Raw genomic sequence first — 15,227 nt, forward strand, 5'->3', positions numbered from 1 at the left:
CTAAGTTCACCTGCTGCTAATTTGTATAAAGCACTGTAAACCCGTTTGTGACCAAACAGTAGTTTCTACTTGGAATCCCCTAACTTTACAGTCTCCCTACACAGAGGTGAAAACCTCAAAGGAATGGTGATATTCCCTTTAGTTTCATCAGAGAGACAAGAGACTGGAAAGCAGTCGTTTTTCCACAGAAAAAGCAACAAATCAAAAGCCGACTAATCACAAACGTTTAGGCAGCAGATCGAAGTTGCACATACTATCAGTCAGTCAAAAACAGCTGACTTTTTTAGTTTTGATTAATTATAAATCATTTGATTCGACTGCTCTAAATTCTGCTGATAATTAATGCCGTTGTTGCTTTTGACCAGATTCTAGCAAAGTGAGGGCTACAACCAGCAATTGTTTTCATTACCGAATAACCTGCTGATTATTATTTTTTAGTGGACAGATTCATTGTTTGCCAATAGCCAGAAAATCAGACAATGCTCCCGTCCGACAATCTGGCACCAGTAAATGTTTGGCAGTTTTGATTGATAAATGATTTAAACGATTGATTGATTGATTGTTGTTTAGTCAATACAACTGAACTTTATAATGTAGATGCAGTGAAAGTAATTTCTGTCTGATTTCAGTCTGATTTTGATTCTGATTCTTATTTATTTAATGATATGTCTATATGTCTATTTCACATGATAATAGGTCCACGAGTTTACAATAATATGCAGTATCTTTTTGTTGCAGGAAATAAATCGTTTGACACAATGTCTTTAACAAGGAAGTGTATACATATCTGAAATACAACACAGCAGAAAATGACGTGTGTAGCTGAACCTTGTTTCAACCTCCAGATAGAAAAACCACAATGTCTAAGGGTTTTTTCTTCATGTAAGTGTGTGTGTGTGTGTGTGTGTGTGTGTGTGTGTGTGTGTGTGTGTGTGTGTGTGTGTGTGTGTGTGTGTGTGTGTGTGTGTGTGTGTGTGTGTGTGTGTGTGTGTGTGTGTGTTTCTGCAGCTTCCACACATGCCCCACATCAGTGAGTGTCTAATGAAAAGAAGCCTGAAGCCCACCGACTTGAGAGATATGACGCTGGGGCAGCTCCAGGTTATAGTCAATGACCTGCACTCCCAGATTGAGAGTGAGTTAACCACAAACATGCATACATTACAGTACATACACACATACACAGAGTCACTGACCTCTACTTTTAACTGCAGAAATGAGCAAGCGAGCAAATGGGGGAAAAACATGCACATGCATACTGACCCTTTCCCTTTTTTAGTGGATGTGAAAGTGCTTTTATATATGATAGTCAGTTCAAAGAACTGTACCAGTTAACAGCTTCCCCTAAGCATTTACTGTTACTGCACTGTACAGATCATTGATCCTGCTACTCAGGGATGAATAATCTCACATTTTACATAAAACAGATCGAAAATCCCCAAGAGTGCCAAAATCATGAGCTACTTTTAAATTACTAAACAGACTTTCCCTTCAAAATCTCTTTTGTCGCTGCTTCATATTTTCTGGCAAAGCCGAGCGAACAATAGCTGAAACATTGATGAGAACAACCACTAATGTGTGACTGTCAGACTGTCTATGCTCAGATTTCGATGGCTTTGTGAGGTCATTTTTTTTAACCTATAGTGGGAGATTTCAGGCAGTATATCATGTAGGTTTATTGATAAGGGTTACAATAGAATATCTGTTATGGTCAACTGTGGTCATTGTGGGGTTTTAAGTATTTCCATATTGTAAATATGATGTGGACAAATTCCTGTTTTTTCATACTGTAGTGATACATCTGTAGCCCAACATGATGTTAAAGTGCCCATATTATGAAAAAATCACTTTTTCTGGGATTTGGGGTGTTATGTTGTGTCTCTGGTGCTTCCACACACATACAAACTTTGAAAAAAATCCACCCATGCTGTTTAGAGTGAAATATGGTTTCTGAATGTGTCCTGCCTTCAGTCTCTGGGTGAGCTGTTCAAAATCGGCACGGCTTGTGACGTCACAAGCCGAAACGAGCAGGCTAACCGCAACCATTAGCCCGTAGCGTTAGCATGCTAACGCTATGGCTAACGCTAGCATGCTAACGCTAGCATGCTACCTCATTCTCAATAGCAAAGCACTGCTACAACACACACAAGTTCACCATAATCTACAAAAGAACTACCTACATGTGCGCCCTCATTTAGAAGTCTCCCAGCTAATCCTGCCTTGTAACTGACCGAAGTTGTAGAAACAGCCTTTCTTTTACTGTCTATGGAGCTAGCTAGCTGACATTATCTACATCTGAGCTACTGGGCATGTGCAGTGCAATCAAAGATAGTACAGAAGAAGAAGAAGAAAAGAGGTCTCACTCTGTAGCTAAAACGGAGACCAGCTGAAAAGAGGATCTGCAGCAGTCAGAGAGAACACTGCAGTACAACACAAATATGGTGTTTTTTGAAAATTAAACCATGTAAACCTATTCTGGTACAACCTTAAAATACAATTATGAACCTGAAAATGAGCATAATATGGCTGCTTTAATATTATTCCTCAAATTATCTTCCACTCCAGGTCTGAATGAGGAGCTTGTACAGTTGCTGCTGATTCGGGATGAACTACACATGGAGCAAGATGCCATGCTGGTTGACATAGAGGACCTCACCAGGTGATGAGGCACTTACTGTAATGAGGATCTAATTTATCATATTTACCATCCATTTAGTTCATATCTGATGTATAAGAGTAAAAACTCCTTCATTTAAAGAATAAGATTGGAAAGAAAAAGTCTACATTTTGTTATTGTCAGAAGTCCCATGAAAAAAAGTCCATCTCTCAATACTTTCTCTCTCTCTTACCCCGTCTGTGGCTTAGCCTTTAGCCCATTTGTTTCTACTGAAGATGTAAATATTTAAACATAAGTACCAAGTGTATAGTTTTTAAGATGAAATTAAATTTATTTTATTTTATTTAAAAAGGTTAAATGAAAACAGCTGGGCACTGTAGTTTTTTAAAAGAGATAACATTGCTGTGGCCGGGTTAGCTCAGTTGGTAGCAAGCGCACATATATAGAGGTTTACTCCTTGACGCAGCGGCCGCAGGTTCGACTCCAACCTGCAACCCTTTGCTGCATGTCATTCCCCCTCTCTCTCCCCTTTCATGTCTTCATCTGTCCTGTGAAAATAAAGGCCTAAAAATGCCCAAAAGAATAATCTTAAAAAAAAAAAGAGATAACATTGCCAGACTTGTGATACAGGGGCGTAGCACAACATTCTGGGCCCTGTAGAAAGGCATTCTCTATGGGCCCCTCCCCACATCCACAGCTATTCATTCTAGCATCTTTTTGGGCCCTCCTCACATGAGGGCCCTGGGTACTCAGTCCCCTTTTCCCCCCCAGTCTGACGCCCCTGTCATGATATACAGTCAATGCAGTAGAAACAGAGATATTGTCGTTTTTTTATTCCACATCTTTCTTCCTTGTCAAAACCTCGTGCCTACATTAACCAAAATGCAACTCGACCACCAACAGTTCGGTCAGGTGTATTATGCTAGTAGCGGCTAAGGCTTTTTCTCCACAACCCAAGAATGTGTTGTTTTTTTATTTTCAAACTTGTAGTTTTCAACCCTAGTTGATGCTGACTCACATGGCATCACTCGAGGCGATTTATCAGAGGAACAGAACAATATATAACAGTGTGGCTCACTCATGTGTTTTTTGTTTTTTTTAGTTTAATGTCTAATATTTTCTGGACAACAATGGAAGGTATATGGCACAAAGGGATAAGCTACACTGAGCTTTAGCTACACAGACAATTTAGTGAGTAGGATCAATTCATTTTTGGTTTGGGTCTTTTCTCCAAATTTGTTCACAAAAAGGGTTACACTTTACTTGAAGGTATCTACATAAGAGTGAGAAAAATAAATGAAATATCACCAGACTTATCCGTTAAGTGACTGTATGTTCCTTTTCTCTTTTCCAGGCATGCTGAGAGCCAGCAGAAACATTTGGCTGAGAGGACCCTATCTAAATAAGATGCCCGTCCCTGTTCCACCCTGCTCCCCTTTGCCAAGCTAAGCTCCCGCTCCAAACCAGATTCCCCCCCCCCCCCCGGCCATTCCATCTCTGCCCTGTGTCGTTCCAAATCCTGCCCGCTTGTCCAAAGTATTTTGCGCCTTGCTGCTTCCCCGTCTCCCCATGTCTACCTTTGTGTCCAACCCACTGACTCCAGTGGTATCAGCAGCAAAGGAGAAGGCCACCCTCTTTCATTTGCTTCTGTGGTTTTCTCCCAGCACTAAGGACGGAGGAGCACTTCCTGCTTCCTGGGAGAAGAGGAAACTGATTGTGTGTTGTCATGGATTCTGTCCCCAGCTTCCTGTGCAGTGATCGGCCTTGCTTTGCTATTGTTTCTTTTTAACTTTCTACATTCGCCACTAAATTATAATTGTCAGATGCAAAAATTGTGGGAAAAAATAAAATAATAGTGAAAAATTTAGTAGAAAGTCAGTCATGAGAAAAAAGAAACAACATTGAATAAAAACAAATGATGGAAACTAACTTCTTCAGACCATTTTAAGTTGGACAGTAATTTTAAAGTATTTCAAAGTCGACCTGTTTTTATTCTGCACAAATGGTAGTTTTCAACTGAGAAATGTTTATTTGAAGGTGCTAAAAGAGTGTAAAGGAAACATGCCTGCCTTGTAGTGGAGTCGTAGCTTTTGGTAATACGTTCACTCTAATTGCTCCTCAACATTTTGTGAATGTTGATTTTCTGACACGAGTCATTTTAAATGAATAAGTGTGTTAATATCGTTTTCATCCTACTGTAATCAGAATCTTTATTTGAGGGAAGAAATGTTTATGTACAGATATGTAAAATAAAGAATAAACTTTGTTTCATATATGTTGGTTTGTTGTGCAGTATGTTGAGATAAGATAAAAAAGATACATTCAAGTAGGTAAATAACAAAGGATCAACATGAATGTATGTGCAGCTGCTGTTGCTGGTCTTTGAAATGAGCTTTTATTCTTTAAAATGAACTTTCTAATGGAAATATGATTTTTTCACTTTTTTCGACATACTATACTATGGCTTTTTAATGACTTTTTTAACAAACTATACTTATATACTATACTATGCTGACATACTACATATAGTATGATTTTTTAATGACTTTTTTCAACATACTATGACTTTATCACTTTTTTCGACATACTACACTATGACTTTTTTCGACAAACTATACTTTTACTTTTTTATGACTTTTTCCAACATACTATACGATGACTTTTTGGACTTTTTCGTCATACTATGACCTTTTTATGACTTTTTTCAACATGCTATACTATGACTCTTTTATGACTTTTTTCGACATACTATACTATGACTTTTTTGACATACTATATGACTTTTTTGACTTTTTTTGACATACTATACTATGACTTTTTTGATGTACTATATTGATACTTTTATGACTTTTTTCGCCATACTATACTATGTCTTTTTATGACTTTTTTGACGTACTATATTGATACTTTTTTGACATTTTTCGACATACTATACTATGTCTTTTTATGACTTTTTTTGACGTACTATACTGATTTTTTTTCGATATACTATACTATGACTTTTTAGACATACTATACTGTGACTTTTTTATGACTTCTTTCAACATACTAAAATGAAGAAGTCAAATACGCCAAGAGAACAGTTGTAAGCGTAGTTTATGGTGGAGCGGTAGGTTTGTTCTAAGCACCTAAGGTACCCATGTTGGGTTCAAGACCTGCTTGCTACCAGCATTTGTACAAACAACTTACTATCCTATGACTTTTTTCGACATACTATACCATGACTTTTTAATGACTTTTTTCGACAGACTTTGTCTACTATGACTTTTTTCAACATAATATACTATGACTTTTTTCGACATAATATACTATGACTTTTTAATGACTTTTTTTGACAGACTATACTATGACTTTTTTCGACTTTCTATACTATGACTTTTTTATGACATAGTATAGTATGTCAAAAAAAGTAGAATACGACTTTTTTATGACATTTTTGACATACTATACTATGAATTTTTTCGACATACTATACTATGACTTTTTTCGACATAATATACTATGACTTTTTAATGACTTTTTTTGACAGACTATACTATGACTTTTTTCGACTTTCTATACTATGACTTTTTTATGACATAGTATAGTATGTCAAAAAAAGTAGAATACGACTTTTTTATGACATTTTTGATATACTATACTATGACTTTTTTTTAACATACTATACTATGACTTTTTTTCAACATAACATAATATTACTTTTTATTGACTTTTTTTAACATAATATACTATGACTTTTTTTAACATAATATACTACGACTTTGTTATGACTTTTTTCGACATACTATACTATGACTTTTTTTTCAACATAACATAATATTACTTTTTATTGACTTTTTTCGACAGACTATACTATGACTTTTTTACGACATAATATACTACGACTTTTTAGACATACTATACTATGACTTTTTATGACTTTTTTTGACATACAACACTATGAATTGTTTTCGACATACTATACTATGACTTTTATCGACATGTATACTATGACTTTTTTTGACATACTATATTGACTTTATTCGACAAACTATATTGACTTCTTTCGACATACTATACTGTGACTTTTTAATGACTTTTTTCGACATACTATACTATAACTTTTTTATGACTTTTTCGACATACACTATGAATTTTTTTTTACATACTATACTATGACTTTTATCGACATGTATACTATGACTTTTTTCGACATACTATACTATGACTTTATTCGACAAACTATATTGACTTTTTTCAACATGCTATGACTTTTTCATGACTTTTTTCAACATACTATACTATGACTTTTTTTTTTACTTTTTTTGATGTACTATAATATGGCTTTTTTCGACATACTACACTGTGATTTATTCATTACTTTTTTCGACATAATATACTTAGATTTTTTTCGACATACTGTACTATGACTTTTGTATCACGTTTTTCCACACACTATACTATGACATTTTTATCACTTTTTTCGACATACTATACTATGACTTTTGACTTTTTTCATCATACTATAATTTTTTTACTTTTTTCGATGTACTATAATATGACTTTTTTTCGATATAATATACTATGACTTTTTAATGAGTTTTTTCAACATACTACACTATGACTTTTTTTGAATTTTTTGTCATGTTATGACTCTTTCATTACTTTTTTCGACATACTATACTATGACTTTTGACGTACTATATTGATACTTTTATGAATTTTCGAAATACTATACTATGACTTTTTTCGACATACTATAGTATGACTTTTTTTCGACATACTATACTATGATTCTTTTTTCAACATACTATACTGTGACTTTTTTATGACTTTTTTCGACATACTATACTATTACTTTTTATGACTTTTTTCGACATACTAAACTATGACTTTTTTTGACACACTATACTATGATTTATTCATGACTTTTTCGACATACTATACTATAACTTTTTCATGACTTTTTTCGACATACTATACTATGACTTTTTTATGACTTTTTTCCGACATACCATACTATAACTTTTTGATGACGTTGTTCAACATACTACACTATGACTTTTTTATTACTTTTTTCGACATACAATACTATAACTTTTTTTGACATACCATACTATGACTTTTTATTACTTTTTCAACATACTATACTATGACTTTTTTTCAACATACTACTACTACTGCTGTATACAAGAAAGGGATTAGGGTTAGACTCTATATTTTCCTGAGCAAGCTGAGATCCTTCAATGTGTGCAGCAGAATATTCTAGATGTTCTATCAGTCTGTTGTAGCCAGCGCTCTGTTCTCCTCAGTCCTCTACTATGGAAGCAGCATCTGAGCCAGCAACAAAAACAGACTGAACAAACTGATAAGGAAGTCTGGCTCCGTTATTGGCTGCAAACAGGAGACATTTGAAGCTGTGGTGGAGACAAGGGTCCAGGCCTGATGACATTTATGGGCAAAAATTGACTTTTCAGAGAGTTCCTTCTTCATTGGTGATGGTTTGGCCCGCCCCCTATGCTTAAACCACATCCCCTTTCATAACTGGTGACCCATTTAAGGTAGAGTCTTGTGTGAGGTATCTGTCGGTACACGATCCGTTCTGCCTGCACGATCCGTTCTGCACATGCGCAAGATAATACTGTTTTACGTATCCATACGACCTGCACGATCTGTTCCACGCTAGCCTATGGCTAGCCTCCACCGGGAAGCTAACGTTAGTTTAGCTAACAGCTAATTCGGCTAACCGCTAGCTGACAGCTAGATTCAGTCTAAAATAACGTTAACTCAAACGTAATGGGAAAAGCAGGCTACAGCTAAATTAAGACTTCACAGTAATAACAATAAAGACAAGTATTGAGTGATTGTATTTTAAATGAGCACAAGTAAAGTAGAACTGACGTAACAGCTGTTATATATGTTAGGTGTTTGTTATATATGTCAACGTTTATTTTCAAGTTTTATTTTGAGGGTCTTTTAAAGTTATTACATGCTGTCTCAGCTAGCAGTTAGCCGAATTAGCTGTTAGCTAAACTAACGTTAGCTTGGCTGTCGACCGGAAGCGTGGAACAGATCGTGCAGTGTCGTAAATCCTCGTACAACCGCGCATGCGCGAACATTTTGCGCATGTGCAGAACGGATCATGCAGGCAGAACGGATCGTGTACCGACAGTATCATTGAACTCAGCAGAGAGTTTCTTTTTGATTGGTGATGGTTTGACCTGCCCCCTATGCTGTAGCCACGCCTCCTTTCACAGCTAAGGAACTGTATGATGTAGAGTCTTGTGTGAGGTATCATTGAACTCAGCATGGAGTTCCCTTTTCATTGGTGATGATTTGCAGTGTCTGAGTGCCGCGCAAATGCACGGTCGCAAGGAGCGGCGTCCGCCAGTAACCCCGACGCACGCAGAGGCGCGAGGGCCCGTCCAATGCTGCTTGCAGGCCCTATTGAAACTAAAGGGTCCGTGTACTTGGTGGCCAACAGATTTTCGTTTTGAAAAGAAAAAAACAAAAACGAAAAACGGCCAGTTTCCCAATTACCATTAGTAAATAGGAAAACAAAAAACGGAAAACAACCCATTATTCGTTTTTTGTTTTGATATTAAAAAACGGAAAACGAAAAACAATCTCGTTATCCGATTTTCTTTGATGTATTTGTAGATGGAACTCGGAAATTAAAATGTGTGTATAAATCTTATTCCTTTGTCAGTACCCGATCTGTACCGCCTGTAAAATCCGTTCTGTGCACTGCCTGATCAGTTCTACGCTTGCGCGAACACCGGCAAACTTCACAGCTCTATGCACGCATTGGCATAATGATGTTTGGACATTCCCGGTTACCGGAAGAAAACATTAGACAGTGACAGTAGACCGTTATGATGGCAAAGATGAAGTTTACAAGGTGTTTGCTGGAGTTGCCTAAAGTATCTGTTAATGATATACAGAGGTCGTCCGGCCATCCAGTACAACACCATGTAGCAAATTAAATAAAGGCTTCAAATTTTACGTTTCGTCATTTCTTTACAACTTTGAAGGTAATTTGCTAACGCTAGCTAGCCTGAGCTAGAAGCCTTGCTTTGGTGTTATAAGTCATGACTCCGTCCTGCTTCAGGTTAACCATGTTTTAAATAAAGTTTAAGCATGTGTATACCTCTCACTTCATGTGTTTGTACTTCTATGAAAGTATCAGGTAAAAACAGGGCTACAAATGAGATCTCTGTGAGAGACCAACATACTCCTAGCAAACTATTATGTAGCTCAATGCTGGACATTTCACCCCTAATTCCGGTCACTTTACTGTATTTGTATTTGTTTAGCATTTGGTTTAGAAGCCTTTATTGGTGATTTTTTACGGTACAAAGTCCTGCTATATACGTACATAGCTAGCTATATATGCTCCGCTATGTCGCGTTAGCATGCAGCTACAATAGTTAGCTATGAGTATGCTAACGTTAGATTGTAGTGGAACGAAGCAGCACTTTCTAACGTCAAAAATCGCAGACCAAACACTACACAATCGGACATGTTTCAGCAGGAATGTGACCCGGAATTGGGGAGAATTTAACAACATTGCCAGCTAAGATGACCGTTAGCATGTAGTTACTATAGTGTTTACTGCCATTAGCATGTAGCTACTATAGTGGTATACAGCAGTGGTGGCTGGGAGAGCTGTCAATCCCATCTTCAAAAGGACACTTATGTACGTTTACACTTCATCGCATTAATAATAGACAGTCTATGGTTATTAGTCAAGACGAAGTATTAAAGGTAAAAACATTAACGTAAACAACACAACAACGATGTCGCTACACGGTTTTGGATCAGTGACAAGTTTCGAATGTTTGTAGCTATGACTATTGTATAATAAAGATTTAATAAAAAAAGATTTAATAAAAAAGTTGTAATGTTTGGTCATAAAGTGTTGACACATGTTATTTATATACAGTCTATCGTGCAGGCAGAACGGATCGTGTACCGACAGTTACAAATCGCACAGGGACATTGTTAGTTTTCTACTACGTAATTATGCGCATCCACAGAACGGATCTTACAGGCGGTACTGGCCAATAAATGCTATTGAAGGGCGGGTCTTGGCGTGGCGGGAGTAACTTCCGGTTCACGAAAAAAATACCAATGCAAAATTAAGGAATACGACTTATACACACGTATTTTAATTTCCGAGTTCCATCTACAAATACATCAAAGACAATCGGATAACGAGATTGTTTTTCGTTTTCCGTTTTTTAATATCAAAACAAAAAACGAATAATGGGTTGTTTTCCGTTTTTTGTTTTCCTATTTACTAATGATAATTGGGAAACTGGCCGTTTTTCGTTTTTGTTTTTTTCCTTTCAAAACGAAAATCCGTTGGCCACCAAGTACACGGACCCTGAAGGAATTATAATTATTCCTTCTGTCTTCCAGCAAATGAATTGACTTTTTGAGGGGCTTAACATACTCAAAAACTCTCGTAATATTTCATTCAATAAAATTATGGTACAAAAGGAGCACTAATGCCACAGGTCTTATGTTGACAACGTGGATGCAGATATAGAAAACTCCGAAGGCATTTGTAATATTTACCTAGCAGGCTGGGCTAGCGCCGTTGCGCTAACGTTAGCAAAATATCGGCGTAGCATTAGCTAGCTGTCTAAACTTGTGAAAAGCTGAACAGCATCCCCGTCCAATCTGTGTTTCACTTTCCCTCCAATATTATTATCATCATAATAAAGACACCTGGACTCGAGACCAAAAGTCATATTTGGCAAGACCAGTGGCAGAGAAGGAGACAGGCTTTTGGTCTGTCGTCTCCCCAACGTGACGTAATGCAATGCATTGTGGGGGAAAGGAGAATCATTGCAAACCGCTGTAAAATAGTAGCCTACCTACTTTTTCGTATTATATTCCGTTTTGTGATATCCATTATATTTGATGTTGTTGGGTAACAGTTTAAATGTTTATTACCAACAAGCAAATTGGGCAAATTCATTGGAAAATGAACCCTGCAACACAGCCTTTAAAGGGACAACCCCTTTAATGTCATAATTAGGATTTTTTTTTTTCTTTCACATGAAAGATGACAGCGTGTTGACTTACATATGATGAATGGTTAGTTGTGGTTTAAGTTATAAACGTACAGAATTATGGCTGGAAGGTTTACTATGATAACTGTATCTCTGAGAAAGTCCCCTTTCTCTGCCGGTGGGTCCTCTGACTGATCATATACCTACTGCATTTAAAGAGTGATGGTAAGTTTCAGTCGTTGATGTTTCTATGGTGAAGCAAGAGAAAGGCCAGGAAACTCCTGTTAACCACTCACTGACCACTGTAGTTTCAGAGAGTACTTCCTTTTATTAATGTGCAAATAGTGGACCACAGGTCCCAAAAACTTGGACGATCCAATTTGTAATGGTCATAATTTTGATTTTAGGTATCCAAAATGAAAAACAGAACACCACAATGTTTTGTTTTTGTTTTTTGTGTTTTGTTTTTGCACTGTTTCTAGTAATAATTCTAATTGTAGACATCTGAAATTGCATTTTACTAGTCATAATGCCATTTTTGGGATATCCGTAATTACATTTGTACTAGTCAAAATGTATTTTAGATACTTTTTTCTTACTTCTTACATTATGGATAGCTGGAATGGTTTTCCATTTTGGATAGGCTATCTGAAATGATGACTAGTAGGTTAACAACTGTATTGTAGATATCTGAAATTGGACTTCTTCGCTGTAAGAATTTTATCATTCTATTGTCACGTTTTGACTAGGGAGAATAAGTCTAAATTAGATATATCTGCAATAAATATCCTGTCTACCTAATTAAATGTTAAAACGACTTTCTATTTATATGGTTTTAGTATCTTTACGTGAGAACATAGCAGTCATAAACCCACCGCCCACCCGTGCTGAGCAGAGAGAAAACCCCAAACGAACAAGAAGTAATTGCGCAAATTGCTGAGGTGGAATCTTTTTATCAAGTATAGTTATATATAGTTTTTAGTTGGTGTGCTTTGCAGATGCTGTAGCTGCCTCCCGAGTACTGACTGAAGCTATAGATCCCATACATTGTGGCAGGGACGGTGAATGCCATTTCCCATGTGGGGATGCAGCTGACAGAACCAGATGATTAATCAGATACTTAAAAGTTAAGTCGGCGCTTTTCCTACGTCACAGCTGCTATAGGCTAGGCCTACTACAAATTTGCATAACTTGTCTACACACTTACATCACACGTTTGTCTCGTTGAGGGAACCCCCCAAACTGACATATAAAAACAATCAGATAAGAAGACAGCAACACAGTGCTACTGATTTACCAGGCACGAGCTGAGATATTATCTACCTGATCAGAAAGATGGCAGTCTTTAATTTCTGTAAGTCAGCGAGCCCAAAACACAGACTAGCCTATACGATATACGATTTGTTTTCTCCATATCAACTGTTTTGTCATGCAACTCTTGAGTAAAGCCATAAGACGTACTGTATGTGTTGATGGTTATTATTCTCTTGCCATGCAGTCACCGCCGGCTGTGTGCTGATGCTGACCACCCTAAGCTGCACATCCACAGGACTCCCGGTGCGCACTGTGAGCACAGAAAAGTGCGGAGACTTCAAGAACCTCCTTGGCAATCTCAGAGAGCTTCTCAGGCTCCGCAGTGTGAGTACAATTCACTGCACCATGTTCATGTTGTGATGCTGTATTTTTGTCTTTCTTTCTTTTTTTACTCTGTCACACACTTCTGTTCAGTAGTTCATTAATAATGAATACCCTTATTTTGTATTACAGGATGTTTTGTGTCATGGCATCGCCTCTGATACAATGGAGGTTAGAACTACATCTGACACAGTGCTGGCCTGCGCACCCATTCTGACTCAGGTGACAGTCGTTGATTTATCAGTGATATTAATGGAATAATTATTCAACTTATACCGATTCAACTTTGAATTATCTTCAGGCTACTTTTTGTGTAAGGAAAATATAAATCCTATGTGCATGTAATGCATAGTTTTACATGTTCCAAAAGAGGATTGGCCTACAATTGTTTTATGGAAACAGCCTCATGCCTCATAATTTGTACTCAGCTTTCTCTAACTATTGCATGGTCCAAGTATATTAAAGCAAGTGTATGGTCCAAAGATGCTTATGGGCACCTGACAGGTCAAACAAATGGCAGAATTGCTCATGTTTAAAATGTTTTCACCCCGCAGAACTCAAGCTGTATGATGCAAAGAAATTCATCCTTCAATGAGGTATGCTTAAGTTTTTTTTTTAGAATTAACAGACATAGGCTACTGTATGCTATACAAAAGTATTAAGTCTAGTATCTATTTCACTTAAACAAAGGTTTGGTATTAATCTGCTATTCTAACAATAAGTTAGCCACTAGAGGGCGCCGCCCCTACAACGTTAAAATGAATCATAGTTGCTGCTTGCACAATCTACTATCTATCTATCTATCTTGTTTTTTGGGGGAGGACAGTCTCTACACATCATAATCCGGATATTTTTACATTATACACCCATTAAATCACTTTTTTATAAAGCAGATGACTGATGGGTCTTTTTTCTTGCTTGTCTTGACAGAGTAAATGTCTGACGAATATCATGAAGGACTTGGCCCACTATGATGCTGCTATTAAGTCCTACATCAACTCCTCACTCAGAAGTCCTGAGGAAGAAGTTGCACTGAGACCAACTCTGGGAATAATACAGAGCCTGATGAAGGTGTGTTTGTTATGCATGTGCGGAAGGGCTAAAAACACAGTCAGGATTTAAAGACAGAAATAGTGAGGGAGAATTTCCCGGGAAATAACTTTTAATAACTCGCCTGATGAAATCTTCCTTGGTTTATACAGAACTGCTTCCTGATGCCGAATGGAGTGAACAACTCTTCAGAGGTATTTTTCAATTCCTTCTTTTTAGTTTGTCTTTTTTAGTTTGTTCCCTGTTTAGTCTTTAAGAGGAAAACTGATATAAAATCTGTCCTTGGAAAGATTTCTCTAAGAACCTTTTGTCAGGGTGAGTATTCATGTTGTTTCCCTCTTGTGTTGTCTTGTAGGAGGATGCTGCCCAGATGTGGGGATATGACACCTTCAGTAACAGGCAGAAGATGTGCAAGAAGATGAGGGGCTTCCACGTGCGAACCATCACCATCAACCGAGCTATGGGCTACATCTCCTCAGGAGAACACAGGAAGTAAACATCCTGCAATCTCCTCATCACCACCATCATCATTCCACTAATGCCACACTATCTCTACTATTTACCTAACCAAGCCATCCTGATCATTCACTACCATCATTTGCAACTACTAACCAAGTAGTGCTTTACACTGCACAGCCTGCACAGCCGTGTTCATGATTACTGTGCAGGCATAAGCTAGCTGGCCAGACTAAAGCCTCTTCACTCAGTGACAGCTGTTGGCCCATTTAAAAGTATTCCAATATTTGGGGGAATATATCTACAGTATTTATTTGAGATCTATTTATTACATGTATTTATGTATTTATTTATTTGATGGCCTGTGATGTTATTTATTGTTATTTATAATAAATTATTGTTTGGTATTAGCAAGTGATGAAGTGGAAGTGATTTTTTTTTAATTTTTGAATGAAACTCAGTGCAAGTGA

General features: G+C 37.1%; 2 protein-coding genes and 1 long non-coding RNA gene across 8 annotated transcripts in view; 2 read left to right on the forward strand and 1 right to left on the reverse strand.

The window, feature by feature from the left end:
* schip1 (schwannomin interacting protein 1) overlaps window positions 1-4,889 on the forward strand; it is a 228,776-nt gene extending 223,887 nt beyond the window's left edge. For all 6 annotated transcript variants that reach the window (XM_031301048.2, XM_031301050.2, XM_031301049.2 and 3 more), the window contains 3 exons: window positions 1,009-1,132; window positions 2,563-2,656; window positions 3,969-4,889. In XM_031301048.2, coding sequence (XP_031156908.1) covers window positions 1,009-1,132; window positions 2,563-2,656; window positions 3,969-4,020 — 270 coding nt within the window. In that variant the 3' untranslated portion in view covers window positions 4,021-4,889. The remainder of the gene's footprint in view (window positions 1-1,008; window positions 1,133-2,562; window positions 2,657-3,968) is intronic.
* LOC116050836 lies at window positions 3,275-6,203 on the reverse strand. Its single transcript, XR_004105180.2, has 3 exons — window positions 6,193-6,203; window positions 5,770-5,776; window positions 3,275-3,395 (listed from the first exon to the last, which is right to left on the reverse strand). It is a non-coding gene; the product is annotated as an uncharacterized LOC116050836 (long non-coding RNA).
* A 6,886-nt stretch (window positions 6,204-13,089) lies between these two features.
* Window positions 13,090-15,109, forward strand: il12a (interleukin 12a; the record flags this gene model as incomplete). Its single annotated transcript, XM_031301016.1, has 6 exons — window positions 13,090-13,254; window positions 13,384-13,473; window positions 13,806-13,847; window positions 14,182-14,322; window positions 14,454-14,495; window positions 14,657-15,109. Coding segments are annotated over 6 exons (621 nt in total), but the record flags the coding sequence as incomplete, so codon positions are not given.
* Between the last annotated feature and the right edge of the window lie 118 nt (window positions 15,110-15,227).

Source organism: Sander lucioperca, chromosome 5, assembly GCF_008315115.2.
Source record: "Sander lucioperca isolate FBNREF2018 chromosome 5, SLUC_FBN_1.2, whole genome shotgun sequence".
NCBI lineage: Eukaryota > Metazoa > Chordata > Actinopteri > Perciformes > Percidae > Sander > Sander lucioperca.